The sequence below is a fragment of the Bos indicus x Bos taurus genome, chromosome 21 (genome assembly GCF_003369695.1).
Source record: "Bos indicus x Bos taurus breed Angus x Brahman F1 hybrid chromosome 21, Bos_hybrid_MaternalHap_v2.0, whole genome shotgun sequence".
NCBI lineage: Eukaryota > Metazoa > Chordata > Mammalia > Artiodactyla > Bovidae > Bos > Bos indicus x Bos taurus.
In genome coordinates, this window is record NC_040096.1 from 42,858,324 (window position 1) to 42,878,976 (window position 20,653).

General features: G+C 42.2%; 1 protein-coding gene across 2 annotated transcripts in view; it reads left to right on the forward strand.

Annotated features, from left to right (window-relative positions):
- Positions 1–20,653, forward strand: part of AKAP6 (A-kinase anchoring protein 6) — a 501,487-nt gene that overhangs the window by 201,736 nt on the left and 279,098 nt on the right. For both annotated transcript variants that reach the window (XM_027521919.1, XM_027521920.1), the window contains exons 3-4: positions 4,320–4,571; positions 15,763–17,529. In XM_027521919.1, coding sequence (XP_027377720.1) covers positions 4,320–4,571; positions 15,763–17,529 — 2,019 coding nt within the window. The remainder of the gene's footprint in view (positions 1–4,319; positions 4,572–15,762; positions 17,530–20,653) is intronic.

Genomic DNA, 20,653 nt, shown 5'->3' on the forward strand with positions numbered 1-20,653 from the left:
AAGTGGGAATGGCTGCGTCAGTGGGACTTCGTGAAATGGGGTGCCAAGTGTTGTGTTAGGACCTGGGCAGGGAAGTTGCTGGAAGGACAGGTTTCCCTTCTCATACTTATGGGATCCTTGAAGATGGGCAGTTTGGGACACTTTGGCAGAATGCTGATCTACAGATACTTTTAATTTCACAAGGAAACCATCACGATGTCTTGAGAATGGTTGGGAGTGAGCATGGTGGCCTCATGATGAAGCAGCAAACAGATCCCCTCTGAGGGAAAGTTAGCCGGATTCTTGGCAATTATGCTTAGAGTTAGGAGAGTAGGCAGTCAGAGCACTTGCAGAAAAGGCATCCTCACTGCTATATCACACTGGTGGAAACTGGCGATACTGGTTAAAAATATAACAGTTGTCTTAAAAGCCTTGTATCTGTCTGGAAGACATAAGATACAATCGGAAAATACATATACAACAGTTTTACCCCAAAAAGGCACCTCTCTCACATAAACATAAAATTAAAAGAATAACACTGAGCCAACCAGATGGAGTTTATTTGTAAACAATCCCAGGTCATCAGTGTTTGTATCAGCTACTAGGTAACCATAGGAGAGTCCTGTTTCAGTGACTGGCGGCAGCAGCTGTTGAGTGAAGTGGGCAGTTGATAAACATAATGTAGTCAATGCATTTTGTGCTGTGATTCTGAATGCCATAGGAGCTACTGTGCTGTATGTGAATTAAGTAAGAAAATATTTGACCTGATGTGTGGAAACAGGACCAGTTCACATTTCACGGTTACTAAGGAGGAGGGTATGGAAACCTAAGTTAACTGGCACCATGGATGCTTTGGTGCCTTTTCTGTGCAGTTTCCCCTGGATACTTGCCTGACATCCTGACCCATGACCTGGCTCTGACTACATTCCTGCATCCATTATGAAGGAGCCATGTGTGTGTGTAAAGAGAGTAGATGGCATGTGCTCTGGCATGTAGGTTTCATGGTACCCAGGTTATATATATATAATTTTTGTATAAGGGGATGGGCGTGGGAGGGTGTAGAAATGCCTGTTTAACTGTTCTGAGCAGGTGGCAGAAGGGTTTCCCCAACCTTTTTCTCTCCGAGGTATGTCATATATTTTGCATCTGTAGCATCATAATGGGGCCTAAGGGACCGACACTCACAAATTCTGAGTCAAGGAGCCAAAAAGTGTGAGGAAGTTGAGAACACTATCGGCAGAGTAGTTGAAGTGATCACTGTAGAGGCTGTGCTAGGAGGCAGGAGGCATATGAGAAAAGGGGATGGAGGGAATGGTGGCCTGGATAGGGTGAAGAGCACCTGTAGTGGGAGAATGGGAGTAAAGAAGTCGGACAAAGAGGTTGGTGGCACAAGGGGCTTCCTGATATTGTTCCCCAGGTGGAGTGATAGCAAGGTCCAGAGCGGAGCTGTGGTGGAGAGTTGCCCTGTGCAGTGGGCGCCAAGGTCTTAGGAGCTGTGGAGTAAAGGAAATTCAAGCCTAGAGTATTGGTTTGTTCCTCAAGGTGAATGTTGACATTATCTAAGGTAACAGTTATGCTCAGTATGGAAAAGAAAGAAAACTGTGAACCAGATGCATTCTTTAGTGCAGCGGAAAGAGAGAGAAGAATGCAGATAACAGCAGTAAAAGAGGATGACAGGAAGGTTAGCAGATGGTAGGCACCTATGAAGAAAGAAGAGTGTTAATATGAGGGCAAAAGAGTAATGAGCAGAAAGTGGCAAAGCAGCACTGAGGCCTGCTCTTGCCCCATCAGGTCCCCCTCCCTCTCCTGTCCTACCCCCCTCTCAGTCCAGGCCTGGGAGAATGAGCAGCTCCTCTGGGAGAGTGATGGAGGAAGCAGGAGCCTTGGGCAAAGTCAAGTTTGGGTAAGACCAGGAGGTAGAGGTAGCATTTGTGAAGAAGTTAAGACGTGTTTTTACAGTGGATTGTGGGGTATTACCCAGGAGAGTACAAGAATTTGGAAAAGGTCAGCAGTGGGAGGAAGGGCGTTTCCCAAGGCAACACTGCTGCACAGAAATGAGCATCTTGACAGGGCAAAGGATGCAGGGCATTTGCTTTGGGGAGGTGTTTGAGGATCAGAAATAAGAGCTGTGGGGGTAAATGGAGTGGATGCCCAGACAAGCATCAGCTAAGACCCCAAGCTACATGGAAGATTTGATGATAGTTACAGGCCTGCTGTTTTCTGCTGAAGGCCAGCAAAGGCTAGCTAATCTGGCTATGATTGCTTCTCATGTACATGTAATATGGTAGTATAATTTTTGCTTCAAGTCTCTCCTGGTCTGCATAAGACCATGGGCCCATATTCTTTTCTAAGAAGTTTACCTAATTAGAACTCCAATGCTTGTTCAAACTTTTTAATCTGTTTCAAGTTATTTTCACCAGCTTATATCACTATTACCAATTAGGTCTTAGATTTCAAGGCCTAATATTGAAGCATTTATTGAAATTGTACAATAATTATTGTTCAAAATTCAGCACAACTTTCCATCATTATTCAATAGTGTTGTTTTTTTTTTTTTTGCTTATTAGCACACATTGTTAAATACAGGTTACATTTTAGTTTTTCTTTGACAAGTAACTGAATTATATGAAATTGGAAGGTTATATTTCCAGCACAGAATGACTGTTTTGATACTCAAGATAGGCCTTAGAATCCAAATGCTATCTTAAAATTTTAGCTTTAACAAAAATCATAAAAGCTCCATTTAAAAGAAATCACTGATACATAACTAAAAATGAGTAATTGAGCACTTTTCACTGACATTTGCATCATTTTGATGCTTAATGGAGTCCGATTGTTCAAGTAAATATTACAGAGTTGCTACCTATTTCATGCTGCAGGCCTCTAACAGCACAATGAAAATGTGGAAACAAGTGACATATCAGATAAAATGTGCCTACCTAATAGTATGTGGGGAGAACATTGAAACTTTAATATAGTATAGTGTTTTTATTTTCAATGTCTGAGTCTTAAAAACAAAACCAAACTGTATCTGTTTTTACTCTTGGAATTTCTCTGGTATTCCTTCTTAAGAGTGATTTTGTTTGCAAAGTGTGGATATCCATTACAAATTTAACTGTAAGTTGTATCCCTGTGGGAATGTGACAGTCGTCCCTTACAATAAAGACCCCATGGCTCACTGAGAATGGCTGGGAGTTTTTTGAAGCCCACGTTCTAGCCCATTTTTCTTCATGCTAAGTGTCAGGAGAGTGAGTGAAAGTTGCTCAGTGTCTGACTGTATAGTCCTGTCATGACTATACAGTCCATGGAATTCTCCAGGCCAGAATACTGGAGTGGGTAGCCTGTCCCTTCTCCAGGGGATCTTCCCTACCCAGGGATTGAACCCAGGTTTCCCGCATTGCAGGAAATGCGGGAGCCACAAAGGAAGCCCAAGAATACTGAGGTGAATAGCCTATCCCTTCTCCAGCAGATCTTCCTGATCCAGGAATCAAACCGGGGTCTCCTGTGTTGCAGGCGGATTCTTTACCAACTGAGCTATCAGGGAAGCCCTAGGTGTCAGGAGGATGCTTCTGTTCTGAGATATTTTGTGTTTGGTGGAGCCCACCAGTAGCAAAGAGAAACCCTGTTGGATTCCTTACCTGAATCCCAAACTAACAGTAAATACAGAGAACAGAGGTTGGATTTGTGAGGTGACCTCTTACCTTGGCTGAACTTTCAGTGTGGGTATCTGAAAAAATAGTAGCTTATTTGTGTCTTGGAAATGATCAACTTACCTGCTTGCACTGAAGCCCCAGGGCCTGGGAATATGACCTGTGACTCTGTGCTAAGTCACTTCAGTTGTATCCCAACTCTGTGTAATCCTATGGACTGTAGATCACCAGGCTCCTCAGTCCCTGGGATTCTCCAGGCCAAGAATACTGGAGTGGGTTGCCATGCCCTCATCCAGAGGATCTTCCCAGCAGGGAAGGGATTGAACCTGCGTCTCCTGCATTGGCAGGCGGGTTCTTTACCACTAGCACCAGCTGGGAAGCCCCTGTGACTGTGTATCTGAATTGAAACAAAGGCCGCTATTCAGCATATGCTCCCTTGACCTGTTGGCCCTGATCATTGGTGTCAAGTAAAGAAGTGACTTTTTTACTATTCTCCTCCCCAGGGAAGATTCTCTGGAGGAGGGCATGGCAACCCACTCCAGTATTCTTGCCTGGAGAATCCCATGGACCGAGGAGCCTGATGGGTCCATAGGGTCACAGAGAGTCAGACATGACTAAGCGACTAAGCACAGCACAGCACCCCAGGTTAAGGCAAAAGAGTCATCATATATTCGCTTTCCTTTATTGCAGGACATTTGTGAAGATATTTCTGATCATGTCGAGCAGATCCATGCCCTCCTTGAAACAGAGTTCTCCCTGAAGCTGCTGTCCTACTCCGTCAACGTGATCGTGGACATCCACGCCGTGCAGCTGCTCTGGCACCAACTCCGCGTCTCAGTGCTTGTTCTGCGGGAGCGCATTCTGCAGGGTCTGCAGGACGCCAATGGCAACTACACCAGACAGACGGACATTCTGCAGGCTTTCTCCGAAGAGACAAAGGAGGTGGGTGTTTTCCTGGAAGCCACGTAGTGCATCATCAAGTGTGACTATTTGAGAATGTTTTCAGTTCAGAGGTGCGGGATAGGAATTATTTATAAGTAAATAAGCAGGTCCTAAGCTGGGCTTTGAAACTAGGAATAGTGATGGGAGGCGATGGTGAATGAATGAATCTATCGACCAAAGGCTATGATGAATGAATGAAGCTATGAACCAGAGTTAACTCACACCTGGTAGTTTGCATAGATATCACCTGTAGCTTTTGGTGCTAGCCTGACATCCTGTTCCTTGTTCAACTATTGTATAAATATTTATTGAGTGCTTACTGTGGGCCAGGCATTAGGTGCTAAGAATATAATCATGATCAAAGCATGATCTTTGTCTTTAAAGGGCTGAGATTAGTGGGGGATCGAGACAAGTGGACAGACATGAAGACCAGACTCTGGTCTGCATGATTTACATGCAGATACAATGGTCTACGTGAAGCCACTGGAGGTCAGAGAAGGGGCATCTAATTCAGGCAGGAAGGCTTTCCAGGAGACGCAAGTCTAACCTGAGACCTGAAGAAGAAGCAGGATTAGACTGATGAATGGAGGTAGAAACTGTTCTAGACAGAAGGAATGACATAAAGATTCAGAGGTAAGAGAGAGAAGGATAATATCAGAGAGCAAAAAGCTCAAAGGACCAGGAAGCTGCATTTGAACTAATATGTGAGCGAGGTCATATCATGAAGATGAAAAGCTATATTAAAAAGTCATATTAAGAGAAGTGGACTTTATTTTGAGGATAACAGAAGAGTTTGTTCAGGGAATTGATATGATTCAGTTCATGCTTTAGAAAAATCATTTTGGTTGCAGTGAGTCATATGGCCTTAGAAATTTGCACAACCAGTATACTTAGATTTTTTTGTACTCATAGTAAGCACAGTTTGGAGAGTTTATTGTTATTAATCTTGATGCATAGTTTAAGAATGAACACTGTAAAGTTAAATCCAAGTAAACTTTCCTATTCCCAAATAAAAGCAACACACACACAGAGGTATTGTGCTAGCTAAGTAGGGGCTATATATATGTGTGTGTATGTATAGATAGATACCATGTATGGGTACATATAGAGTGTGTGTGTGTATATATATGTGTGTGTATGTATAGATAGATACCATGTATGGATACATATAGAGTGTGTGTGTGTATATATATGTGTGTGTATGTATAGATAGATACCATGTATGGGTACATATAGAGTGTGTGTGTGTATATATAGTCCCTTGGCTCTTGACACCCAGTTTAGTGCTCTGCTGTTGATTTTGTGGAAAATATGTATTATACAAGTATAAAAGGCATTTATATAAATATATAAGACTAAAAGACCTTATAAAGAGTGCTCCATAGCTCATTAATTTATTAATGTGTTAGTGGCTCCAACATTATCAACAGCACAAAACAAATCTGGGCTTCTCATAGATGATTTATACTTGTTGATTATTGTTTTCTTAATGATGCTCTTGCTGTGGAAAATTCCCAGCAGGTCCTAGAAGTTTATGGGAATGAAAATCTACTGGGCTCACTTCTAACTTTAAGGCACAGTCTGTTTTCATTTAGCTTTTCTGGATAAAGTGGCAATGAAGGACATGATACAGTCTTTGGCAGGGTTCCTCTTAAAACTGTGGAATGAGTATGTAGGTGTGTGTTAGTCCCCAGATGCCATCCCTTCCAAGTGGGATCCCTAGAGGGTCCGCGATTGGAATTTTTGTGGTTATGGGAAACTACAAAGAACTCTAAACTAAGCAACTATGCATGCATGTGTGCTGAGTCATGGGCTGTAGCCTTCCAGGTTCCTCTACCCATGGCATTCTTCAGGCAAGAATATGGGAGTGCATTGTTAAGCTCTCCTCCAGGGGATCTTCCCCACCCAGGGATCGAACCTGCATCTCTTACATCTCCTGCACTGGCAGGCCTGTACTTTACCACTAGCACCATCTGGGAAGCCCAAGAAATTATAATCCAATTAACAGAAAATAATCCAAAACTAGTCAACTCTGCCCTAAATCTGTTGTTACGAGGCATTGTATGCTAATGAGGTGGAGATCAGATATGGGAAGGTTTTGTCTAAACTCTGAAGAGATCTTACTTTAGATATCTCTTGGTATCTCCAGTCTATACATTCTTTCTTGCTTGTTTGTTCTTACCCATGTATTCGCCTCATTCTGTCCAACATCCCATATTGATTAGTCATTAGACCTGTCCACTTTCTACCACTAGAAGGGACATTGGAAATAATTGAGTCAAACCAATTCATTTTACATATTTATTTATTTAAATTATTAAAGAAGTGCTATGACAAAGAAAGTTCAAACTACTGCACATTTGTACTCATTTCACATGCTAGCAAAGTAGTGCTCAAAATTTTCCAAGCTAGGCTTCAACAGTGCATGAACCGAGAACTTCCAGATGTACAAGCTGGATTTAGAAAAGGCAGAGGACCAGAGATCAAATTGCCAATGTCCATTGGATCATAGAAAAAGCAAGAGAATTCCAGGAAAACATCTACTTCTGCTTCTTTGACTACGCTAAAGCCTTTGACTATGTGGATCACAACAAACTATGGAAAATTCTTCAAGAGACGGGAGAACCAAACCATCTTACCTGCCTCCTGCGAAACCTGTAGGCAGGTCAAGAAGCAACAATTAAACCAGACATGGAACAATAGACTGGATCCATATTGGGAAAGGAGTGTGTCAAGGCTGTATATTGTCACACTGCTTATTCTTATTTAGCTTATACGCAGGGAACATCATGCGAAATGCCAGGCTGGATGAAGCACAAGCTGGAATCAAGATTGCCGGGAGAAATATCAATCAACCTCATATACGCAGATGACACCACCCTTATGGCAGAAATCAAAGAGGAACTAAAGAACCTCTTGATGAAGGTAAAAGAGGAGAGTGAAAAAGCTGGTTTAAAACTCAACATTCAAAAAACTTAAGATCATGACATCCAGTCCCATTGCTTCATGGCAAATAGATGGGGAAACAGTGGAAACAGTGACAGACTTTATTTTGGGGGGCTCCAAAATCACTGCAGATGGTGACTGAAGCCATGAAATTAAAAGATGCTTGCTCCTTGGAAGAAAAGCTATGACCAACCTAGATAGCATATTAAAAGCAGAGACATTACTTTGCTGACAAAGATCCATCTAGTCAAAGCTACAGTTTTTCCAGTAGTCATGTATGGATGTGAGAGTTGGACCATAAAGAAGGCTGAGCACTGAAGAATTGATGCTTTTGAACTGTGGTGTTGGAGAAGACTCTTGAGAGTCCCTTGAACTGCAAGGAAATCAAACCAGTGAATCCTAAAGGAAATCAATCCTGAATATTCATTGGAAGGACTGATGCTGAAGCTGAAGCTCCAGTACTTTGGCCACCTGATGCCAAGAGCCGACTCATTGGAAAAGATCCTGATGCTGAAAAGATTGAAGGTAGGAGGAGAAGGGGATGACAGAGGGTGAGATGGTTGGATGGCATCACTGACTCAATGGACATGAGTTTGAGGAAACTCCTGGAGATAGTGAAGGACCGGGAAGCCTGGCGTGCTGCAGCCCATGGGTTTACAAAGAGTCATGACTGAGTGACTGAACAACAACAACAACAGTTTATTTATTCAATAAACATTTACTGATCAACTCTGTTTATAGCTGGGAATGTGAAAGTACTCTAGAGTTTATGGTTATTGTGTTTTGTGGAATATGTTCATCATGCTTTTATTTGAACTTGTTTTGTTCACCGAGTGGTAGCCCATGAAAGATGAAAAACCATTGAGACTGTAACTGGCCACTATTTTCACAGCTGTGTTGTGACTTTATATTAAGTAGTATCCATGGCCAAGAATACACAGAAGAACTGTATAAAAAAGATCTTCACGACCCAGATAATCACAATGGTGTGATCACTGACCTAGAGCCAGACATCCTGGAATGTGAAGTCAAGTGGGCATTAGAAAGCATCACTACGAACAAAGCTAGTGAAGGTGATGGAATTTCAGTTGAACTATTTCAAATCCTGAAAGATGATGCTGTGAAAGTGCTGCACTCAATATGCCAGCAAATTTGGAAAACTCAGCAGTGGCCACAGGACTGGAAAAGGTCAGTTTTCATTCCAATCCCAAAGAAAGGCAATGCCAAAGAATGCTCAAACTACCACACAATTGCACTCATCTCACACGCTAGTAAAGTAATGCTCAAAATTCTTCAAGCCAGGCTTCAGCAATACGTGAACCGTGAATTTCCAGATGTTCAAGCTGGTTTTAGAAAAGGCAGAGGAACCAGAGATAAATTGCCAACATCCACTGGATCATGGAAAAAGCAAGAGAGTTCCAGAAAAACATCTATTTCTGCTTTATTGACTATGCCAAAGCCTTTGACTGTGTGGATCACAATAAACCGTGGAAAATTCTGAAAGAGATGGGAATACCAGACCACCTGATCTGCCTCTTGAGAAATTTGTATGCAGGTCAGAAAGCAACAGTTAGAACTGGACATGGAACAACAGACTGGTTCCAAATAGGAAAAGGAGTTCGTCAAGGCTGTATATTGTCACCGTGCTTATTTAACTTACATGCAGAGTACATCATGAGAAACGCTGGACTGGAAGAAACACAAGCTGGAATCAAGATTGCCGGGAGAAATATCAATAACCTCAGATATGGAGATGACACCACCCTTATGGCAGAAAGTAAGCCTCTTGATGAAAGTGAAAGTGGAGAGTGAAAAAGTTGGCTTAAAGCTCAGCATTCAGAAAACGAAGATCATGACATCCGGTCCCATCACTTCATGGGAAATAGATGGGGAAACAGTGGAAACAGTGTCAGACTTTATTTTTTGGGGCTCCAAAATTACTGCAAATGGTGATTGTAGCCATGAAATTAAAAGACGCTTACTCCTTGGAAGGAAAGTTATGACCAACCTACATAGCATATTCAAAAGCAGAGACATTACTTTGCCAACAAAGGTCCGTCTAGTCAAGGCTATGGTTTTTCCTGTGGTCATGTATGTATGTGAGAGTTGGACTGTGAAGAAAGCTGAGCGCCGAAGAATTGATGTTTTTGAACTGTGGTGTTGGAGAAGACTCTTGAGAGTCCCTTGGACTGCAAGGAGATCCAACCAGTCCATTCTGAAGGAAATCAGCCCTGGGATTTCTTTGGAAGGAATGACACTAAAGCTGAAACTCCAGTACTTTGGCCACCTCATGCGAAGAGTTGAGTCATTGGAAAAGACTCTGATGACTGAACTGAACTGAACTGACTGATGGTCCCCACACTATGAGCTCAACAACTATTTACAGATTCAGTTGGAAGCAGTTTAGTGCGTTTTCATGTTTGGAGTCAGTTTTTAGCTTTCGTGTAGACATGCAAGAATACATTGAATGAAGGGGTAAAGGAACAGTGGGTTCAAAGCCATCTGCTTTGTGAACATTTCTCTATGAACTGAAGCACTGTCTGTGTTACTATCCTTTTTGAAGCTATGGATTTTTGATCCTATTTTTTGTCAGTTTTATTTTTGCCAACACACTGAAACTGTGGAAAATAGGAAGAGAATTAGGATAAAATTCTCAGCTTTATTAGAATAAATTCAGCTGTGAAAGATTTGTAGAATGAATAAGGAAATGGCATTAAACATGCTGATAATCTAAAATAGTAGATGTATTCCAGTGAAGGTGAATTCATGTTTCTTTTCTAGAAATCAGTTGAGTTTCAGAGCCCATTATAGAATAGGTTTGAAAATTGAGAAAGTGGCAAGTTCTCTTTCTTTCTGTCCTTACAAAAACAAAATGAGTTTTATTCCTTTATTTAAATATGGAGTAGATCATATCTTATAAACAAATTGGCAAATGTGTTACTGAAACAAAGCCAGCTGAACAAACAAATGAAAAATACTTTAGGGCAAAGCTCAAAATTGTACCAAAATGTGTTATCCTGAAATTTTCTATACTTCAGAAATTGTGATAATTTATGTTTATTGTTTCATTTAGTAAGAAAGGAAATGGATATTAAAAGTAGTTCCATTTTAATGTTACTCATCCATAGTAACATTTGTTACTATGTTCCATTTGCATAGTTCCATTTGCAGCCACATGGATGGACTTATAGAGTGCAATACTAAATGAATAAGTCAGAAAGAGAAAGACAAATACTAAATTATATCACTTTTAAGTGGAATATAAAAAATAACATAAATGAATTTATTTATAAAACAGAAACAGATTCACAGATATAGAAACAAGTTTATGGTTACCAAAGGGAAAAGGAAGGGAAAAGGGATAAATGAAAAGTACGGGATTAATAGGTATACACAACTATATATATAGAATAGATAAATAACAGGGGATTTACTATATAACACAGGGAACAATATTCAGTATCAGAATAACCTATAATGGAAAAGAATGTGAAAAAACATATATGTAACTGAATCACTTTGCTGTATATATGAAAATAATGCAATATTGTAAATCAGTTGCTTCAGTTAAAAAATATACTTCAGTTATGCTTCCATTAAAAAAATAGTTTCATTTTTCCATTCAGTTCTCAAAACTGAATTTAAGAGAGGTTAAATGATTGTTTAAGGATATAAACTTAGGAATAATTAAATAAAACAAGCAAAACCCTCTCTTAACTGATCTCTTCTGTGATAATAATAACTGATCTCTTCTGTGATAATAATAACTGATCTCTTCTGTGATAATAATAATTTCTTCCCTCCCTTCCTTTCTTTCTACCTCCCCTAAATATTTATTGACTTCCCTGGTGGCTCAGATGGTAAAGAATCTGCCTGCAATGCAGGAGACCCGAGTTCGATTCCTGGGTTGGGAAGATTCCACCAGAGAAGGCAATGGTAACCCACTCCAGTATTCTTACCTGGAGAATTCCATGGATAGAGGAGCCTGATTTCTTACTCTTTATAAGGCACTAGGTAGTCAAAGATGAATAACATATGTTATTAAATGTTAGGAATCACCATCACAATTTTGTTAGATCCTCAAACAGTTCTGGAAAGTAGGGAGAGTGAGTGCTGTTATCCTTATTTTACAGATGATATTGTAAAATCCATCTTACAAATAAGAAGACTGAGGTTAAGAGAGGTAGTCGCACAGGTAGTGATAACTTAATAGTATTAACACAATAGCAAACATTGATTAAGAACTTACCATATGCCAGACAGTGTGGTAAGCACTTTACCTGAATGATGCTCAGCCTCACAGTGGGAACACATTGGCCCTTGCAAGCACTCACACCATTGCACTTTGCGTGTTCTTCCACTAGCACTTAACCACAGGACAATTTATATCACAGCAAAGTGTGATGTATATAAAATAAGTAATAAGGGTAAGGATTCATTGAGTACCTATCCATGTGCCAGACTTGTGTCTTACAGAGTCTTTAAGGCTTGCAGCAGCCCTATGACATGGCTTATTATTTCATTTTCACAGATGAGGGAAATGAAGCTTAGTGACATCAAGCTACTGGTTCATGGTCATATGAATAATTAATGCATAAGCTAGAATTTAACTCTGCTGCTGCTGCTGCTGCTAAGTCACTTCAGTCATGTCCGACTCTGTGTGACCCCATAGATGGCAGCCCACCAGGCTCCCATGTCCCTGGGATTCTCCAGGCAAGAACACTGGAGTGGCTTGCCATTTCCTTCTCCAATGCATGAAAGTGAAAAGTGAAAGTGAAGTCGCTCAGTCGTGTCCAACTCTAGCGACCCCATGGACTGCAGCCTACCAGGCTCCTCCGTCCATGGGATTTTCTAGGCAAAAGTACTGGAGTGGGGTGCCATCGCCTTCTCCAATACATGCATGCACACTAAGTTGCTTCAGTTGTGTCCATTTAACTCTGAAGTTTGGGCATTTAATCACTGGAGTCAACTAAAACTACATAATCAGAGGAATAAACTTCATGAAGGCATAGACATACATTCCCAAATGCCTTCATTCATTCAACAGATGTATCTTTGAACGCTTACTCTCTGCAGCTCACTATGATAAATGTTGTGGTTATCCTGGTGAGCAAGCCATTTTCTATGTGATTTATACCTTTGTGGTACTTACAAACCACTTGGATAAACAGATTAATCAAAGAATCACAATAGTATGTATTTAAAGATTGAGATAAATGTTTCAGGAAAAACAACATAGTTTTTTGAGAGATTATAAAAGATTCTGATTTACGTGGGACTTTAGAATCTTGAAGAAATAAAACTTGATCTGAGGTCTGAGGGGTGAGTAAGAGTTAACTAGTTAGGGGTGTTATAGGTGGGAAGCTTTATTGGCAGAGGAAATAGCATGTGCAAAGGTTCTGAGGCAGAAAAAACACAATATATTCAAAAAATGAAATGATGATGCTGTGGCTGAGTACAGCCTTGGACAGACAGGTGGCTTGAGAGAGGCCTCTTCATATCTGTCTTTGAAGGGTTTGAGTTTTAATCTAGCAGCAGGAAGCTAACAAAAGACTTTAAGCAAAGAAGTAATAGCGTCAGACTTGCAATTTGTAAAGATTACTCTGGTGGCAATGTGGAAGGCATACTGGAGGAGGGGACATATCCAGTTTAAAATAGCACCCAGTGAGTCAGAAAATGTTGGCACAAAGGTCAGAGTGTGGACTCTGGGTCAGACAGCCTTCATTTAAGGCTTAGCTCAGCTTTAGTCACCAGGCCCTGTGCTAGTTATGCACCTTCTTTTGGCTCAGGCTCCACTGAAGGCAATGGCACCCCACTCCAGTACTCTTGCCTGGAAAATCCCATGGATGGAGGAGCCTGGTAGGCTGCAGTCCATGGGGTTGCTAAGAGTCGGACAGGACTGAGCGACTTCCCTTTCACTTTTAACTTTTCACTTTCACGCTTTGGAGAAGGAAATGGCAACCCACTCCAGTGTTCTTGCCTGGAGAATCCCAGGGACGGGGGAGCCTGGTGGGCTGCCGTCTATGGGGTCGCACAGAGTCGGACACCACTGAAGTGGCCTAGCAGCAGCAGCCACTTACATAAAACAGGGACAACAGTACAGACCCCAGGAGAAAATCGTTTTGAGGATTAAGTGGAAAAGTAATAGTAATAAAGAACCATCCCCATTTATAAGATGAGGAGATTTAGGCTTAAAAATAAAATGAGGCTTTTCATTATTATTACTTACCTGGATGTTGTGGAATAAGACTGAAGGGAATAGGAGATAAAGGCAAGGTCTGAAGAGAGAGAACCTCCCCTATCCAAACAAACAAATGAGCCAAAAAACCTGATATAAGGGCCTGGAGAGATCAGATCTTGGGATAACCCAACTGAAATAACAGAGTCGTGCTCACCCCATTCCTCCCTCAGGAGCACAGAGATTTCACTCTGCAGTTTTTCTTCGTCTCCTAAAGGGCTAGATTAGACCAGCTATTCCTTCAGCCTTGTAGGCATGTCGGATGCCAGGGGCCCTTCTGTCCCAAGCAAATCGTCAATTAAAACTCTCCCCATTTGTTGTGTGATGTTAGAAACTGCATTAGTAATGAGATAAAAGCCTTAGTCACACAACCAATGATTAAATTAAAAACACTTATAATACTATTTTTTAGCATAAGGGAATTTCAAGTCAGCCTACTTTGAAGGAAGGTGGGCACTTGGTATCTAACATACACAGATGAAGTGGGCGTCAGGGTGGGAGAGTATGGGAGAATACACACAGAGGAAGGGTTGGGGGCTACAAAGATACACTTTTGAAGCACATTAATTTTTCCCAGGATTCTCGTGTTTACCTTCACACAGATGGGGACAGTAGAAGCTGGTCTTAAACTGTTTTTGTTATGTATGAAAATTCAGTATTTCATCTTCCTGTGATTTGTGAACATATCTTTAACACAGCAGACTTACTATAATTAATTATTCTACTTTAAAATATTTACTGAGCATTTACTATGAGCTTACCACTGTAGCAGGTGATGGAGTGATAAGCTAAAGAGATATACATGGAGATTTTACACTCATATTAATTTGTTTTCAGAAATATTACTACTTAAGGCATCACTTCACAAATGCTTACTAAGTGAACAGTACACTATTGTAAAATAGAAAATCAGGGCAAGAATGGTTATTTTTTTATTTTTTTCTAATTTTATTTTATTTTTAAACTTTACATAATTGTATTAGTTTTGCCAAATATCAAAATGAATCCGCCACAGGTATACATGTGTTCCCCATCCTGAACCCTCCTCCCTCCTCCCTCCCCATACCATCCCTCTGGGTCATCCCAGTGCACTAGCCCCAAGCATCCAGTATCGTGCATCGAACCTGGACTGGCAACTCGTTTCTTACATGATATTTTACGTGTTTCAATGCCATTCTCCCAAATCTTCCCACCCTCTCCCTCTCCCACAGAGTCCATAAGACTGTTCTATACATCAGTGTCTCTTTTGCTGTCTCGTACACCGGGTTATTGTTACCATCTTTCTAAATTCCATATATATGCGTTAGTATACTGTATTTATGTTTTTCCTTCTGGCTTACTTCACTCTGTATAATAGGCTCCAGTTTCATCCACCTCATTAGAACTGATTCAAATGTATTCTTTTTAATGGCTGAGTAATACTCCATTGTGTATATGTACCACAGCTTTCTTATCCATTCATCTGCTGATGGACATCTAGGTTGCTTCCATGTCCTGGCTATTATAAACAGTGCTGCGATGAACATTGGGGTACACGTGTCTCTTTCCTTTCTGGTTTCCTCAGTGTGTATGCCCAGCAGTGGGATTGCTGGATCATAAGGCAGTTCTATTTCCAGTTTTTTAAGGAATCTCCACACTGTTCTCCATAGTGGCTGTACTAGTTTGCATTCCCACCAACAGTGTAAGAGGGTTCCCTTTTCTCCACACCCTCTCCAGCATTTATTATTTGTAGACTTTTGGATCGCAGCCAAGGAATGGTTATTTTTGGATTGGCCTTGACCAAGGCTCTGTTCTCCAGATTGAAGAAAAATCCTTAAATATTTAAGAACAGGATACTATGTAAAGCAATATGGTAATTAATGAATGTGCCTTTCTGTACCTCAAACCAGAAGCAATTGAGATTGATGCATTTTGGGCCTGTATCGTGGCTTCTGCTGAGAATCTCATGTGCCCAGCAGATGAGTGTAATGTTACATTTGCTGAAACCATTTCCGTTGTCTGTTTCAGGGCCGGCTTGATGCTCTAACAGAAGTAGATGACTCTGGACAGTTAACAATCAAATGCTCTCAAAATTACTTGTCTCTGGATTGCGGTATTACTGCTTTCGAATTATCTGACTACAGCCCAAGTGAGGATTTGCTCGGTGGCCTGGGTGATATGACCTCTAGCCAGGTCAAAACCAAACCCTTCGACTCGTGGAGCTACAGTGAGATGGAAAAGGAGTTCCCCGAGCTTATCCGAAGCGTTGGGTTACTTTCGGTGGCTCCTGACTCCGTCCCTTCCAACTTCAGTGAAGCTGTGAGCGAGGAGGCGTCTCAAGTATCTCTTTCAGCAGATGACACAGGCAGAAGTGAGGAAAATAATGCGTGCACAGTGGAGGAGCAACCAGGCTTAATGCAGGGGCCATCATCTTCAGTGGAAGCTCCGACAAATGCTGTTCAACCCGCTTCAGAAGCTGTGAAGCAAGAATCTGATTCCTCTTCCCAACATGGGGCGAAGAATCCACAGCCTCTTGCTTGTGAAAACACAACCCCCAAGCGATCCATCAGAGACTGCTTTAACTATAATGAGGACTCTCCCACACAGCCCACGTTGCCAAAAAGAGGATTTTTCCTTAAAGACGAGACAGTTAAGAATAATCTGAAAGGCCCTAGTGGAAAGAAGCAGATGGTCGATCTGAAGCCTGAGATGAGCAGAAGCACCCCATCCCTGGTGGATCCTCCTGACAGGTCTAAGCTGTGCCTGGTGTTACAGTCTTCTTACCCCAACAGCCCCTCTGCCGCCAGCCAGTCATATGAGTGTTTGCACAAGATGGGGGATGGGAATCTTGAAAATACAGTTAGAAGTCACATTAAGGAGATCTCCTCCAGCCTGGGGAGGCTCAACGACTGCCATAAAGAGAAGCTTCGACTGAAAAAGCCCCACAAGACCGGAGAAGAGATGCCTCCATGCCAGGCCCCTAAACAGGAACCCAGTTCAGACAAGCAAGCCAAAAACACTAGGAGCGCGACAGTGCCGAATGCAATTCCTTCTAGTCCTTCCAAGGCCAGACAGAGGCCAGAGGCAGAGTCTGCCTCCACCTCCTCACTGGAGCCGTGTCACCAGAGCAGTGGGAACGCCAAATTGCCAGTGCAGTCAGAAACATCCAGTTCACCACCTTTTACTCAAAGCAGCGAGTCCTCTGCTAGCTCTGACAGCGTCACATCTCTAGGACCCCCTCTTTCAGAGCACAAAGGCAAAAGCAGCTACTCCTCCTCCCCAAGTCACATCACCAGGAACGGTCAGGTTGTGGAGGCCTGGTATGGCTCTGATGAGTACCTGGCACTGCCCTCTCACCTCAAGCAGACAGAAGTATTAGCTCTGAAGTTGGAAAACCTAACAAAGCTGCTGCCTCAGAAACCCAGAGGAGAAACCATTCAGAATATTGATGACTGGGAACTGTCTGAAATGAACTCAGATTCTGAGATGTATCCAACATACCATGTCAAGAAGAAGCATACGAGGCTAGGCAGGGTGTCTCCAAGCTCTTCCAGTGACATAGCCTCTTCGCTCGGGGAGAGTGTGGAATCTGGTCCCTTGAGTGACCTTCTTTCTGACGAGGAACTGGGCATGCCTCTCTCTGGCATGAAAAAATATGCAGACGAGAAGTCAGAGAGAGTCTCATCCTCTGAGAAAAATGAGAGCCATTCTGCTGCAAAATCTGCTTTAATTCAGAAACTGATGCAAGATATTCAACACCAGGACAACTATGAGGCCATATGGGAAAAAATAGAGGTGAGGATGGTCTTCTTAATCTAGATGGTTTCTTACCTGATTTTTGGAAGTATTGCTGGGAAAAGGTGAAATCCTCCCCTCCCTGTTATAAAATGTCTTGCTATTGTTGATAAACATAGTTGATTCCCCAAAGAAAGAAAAGAACATACAATGGTCACTGCCTGGTGACAGTGGCCTCAGCCAGGAACTCTGCATGTCTGTGTGCCTGCTGGTGTGGAACTCTTGGTTGGTGTTGCTTAGACCTAACATTGCTCCTGGGGAGTGGTGGACCCGCTTGAGTGAAATACAAAACAAAGTACAACAGTAGCCAAGCACACGTACCAGTACTTCAGGGATATGTGAATGCAAAGTTCCACTTACCCTCAGTGCTTTTCTGATTTGTTGGTTTTAACCCCAGAATAGCTTCCATGTCTCCAATATTAACTTTTGTAGAAAAAGACCAGACAGTTCTAGTTTTTCAGGATTTTTTCTTTTCTTCAATCTTCCTCCTCTGGCTAATAACCATGCTCCCTGTATTCTGTACCATCTATGGGCTCTGAGATGGGGAGGTGATATTTTGGGCAAATCTGTACTTTTAGAGCAAATTATTAGATGTAATGAAATCTTTAAAAAGAGAAATCAAAATTTTCAGAACTCAGCTCATTAATGTAAGCTGTGATATAGGATACTAGATAAAAGTATAGTACATATGGATGGAATGACCTGGAGAAAGAAGATGGAAATATATAAAACAAAGAGGGAAAAGTTAACAGCAATATATAATACTAGTTACATATATTAATAATTGTTTTTTACTAAGTATTTGTGTGTCCAATCTTCACAACAACCCTAATATTAACCCTATTTTATGTATGAGGAGACCGAGGCTGAGAGAGACCAGGCAGTTTGCTCTAGAACGCATATTATTACCTAAACGCTCCCATGCCTTTCCACAAGAAAGTGACCAGTGTGTACCGCATGTAAATACTGCAGTATTGAAGAGAAGAAATAATAGCAGCAGAGCTAAGATTTGCCTCGGAAGTCCTTGTGAAATAATAAGATTTTACTGAGGCTTTGAAAGATGTGCCAGGATTTAGACAGAGAGAACTAAGCTGAGCATTTCAGGCAGGAGCAAAAACCAAAACATGGAGGTGGGGATTGGGAATGAGCATGGTACTGGGGCACAGAGAATTTCTCAATCAGAAGGTCAGTGAGCGGGGAGCACTACATTTCCATACCTTTAATAGACCTGGTTGCTGCCAGGCCCTGATGGCCAGACCAAGGCAAGTAGAATTTGTTCACCAGACATCTGTGGTAACTTCTCTGAAAGGGACTGAGAATAGTCACACAGCTCACGGTAACTCATGCTCCTTCTTGGGCTGTTATTTGCGCTGGTTCTGTGCTAAGGGCCTTACATGCCTTGTTCTACTAAGTCCTGGGAGGTAAGAACTTTTCAGATGAAGATGGCAAGGCAGAGTGTGATTAGGAAACTGGCTCAGGGCCTCACAGCTAGTGAGTGCAGAGCCAGGAGTTGAACCCAGAGCCAGCACACTTGAAGCAGCATAGGCCGTGGCCTCCAATAGCCTTTCTGGAAGGCCTCATGGGCAGTGACAGGAAAGATGGTCACGGCAGCCATGGTGGTGACGTATACAGAGATGCCTCTGGCAGCCAGTGTAAGGGGCTGTGGAAATGGGTGACGGGTGAATGTGGGGAAGGCTGTTGATGACGTGACCAGGATCCAGAAAACCGGTTCTGGACCTTGCCCAGTCATTAAAGACAAAGAGTGGCTCACAGCTAGTCATGCTCCATTCTGGGCCTTGTTCTTTTTTGTAGGTAGAGATGTTTTAAACAGATGATGGCATTATACCAACTTCCAAAGGAAGCATCTTTTATTCCATAATTCTACAAAGATGAAGCTAAGTTTTCAGCCTCTAGTACTGGGGTAGTTGTAACAGAAGAAACATCTTGAGATGGAGGTGAGGCAGGTAGTTTTTAAAAACATATGCACTGATGTTGAGTAGATGATGAAACTTTTAAGAGGGAGTGTAGGCCATGGGAAATATTGTCCTGGAGTTGGGCTATGAGGTAAAAAGCTAAAAGGAGATTAAGCCCCCTCCTCAGCCCAACCTCCTTTCAATACTTCAGGTGAGGGTGACTGTCAATCCCCAGGTCAGTTGACCTTGGGTATTACATTCTAGCTTTGATCTCTTCCATATGGTGACCCATATTTGACCAGAAAAATATAGTAAGTGTGCAGGCGTGCGTGCTCAGTGGTATCCAACTCTGCAACCACATGGACACTAGCCCGCCAGGCTCCTCTGTGCATGGGATTCTCTAGGCAGGGATACTGGAATAGGTTGCCATTTCCTACTCCAGGGGCTCTTCCCCACCAGGGATTGAACCCTTTTCTCATCTCCTGAGTCACCTGTGTTGGCAGGCAAAGTTTTTTTTTTTTTTAACCACTAAGCCACTTAGGAAGGTAACATCTTCCTGTTATCAGGCATGTACTGGGCACTGTACCTGCAGTCATGCCTTCATAAGATTCTCATAACAACCCTACCAGGTGTGTTTTTTTTTTTTTTAATCTTAAATTGACCACTTCTCCAGTGCACCCACTCTGGTCCTAGCTGCCATCACCTCCTGCCTGGATTATTGCAGTAGCCTCCTTGCTGGTTTCTCTGCTTCCACCCTGCTTCCCCTAAAGTCTGTTCCCAACAGAGCAGCCAGAGTGATCCTTAAAAAATAAATCAGATTATGTCACCCCACTCAAAACCCCACAACAGCTCCTATGGCATTCAGGGGCCCTACATGGATCACCGCTCCCACCCCTCCGCCTCCACCCCCCGCAGCTCCTCTCTGACTCATTTCCAGTTGCTCTTTCCTATGCTCACTTCACTCCGTTCCCACTTTGGCCCCTTTGCTGTCCCTAGAATAAGCTAGGCACACTTCTGCCTTTCAGACCTTTGTCAGCTCCCTCTGGCTGTACCTTCTCTGTCAGTTTTTTAATTCCTCCTTCTCTTCTGAGTGATTGCTCACATATTAGCTTCTTAGGGAAGCTTGGATTTCCCAGGTGGTGCTAGTGGTAAAGAACCCACCTGTCAATGCAGGAGACATAACAGATGCAGGTTTGATTTCTGGATCAGGA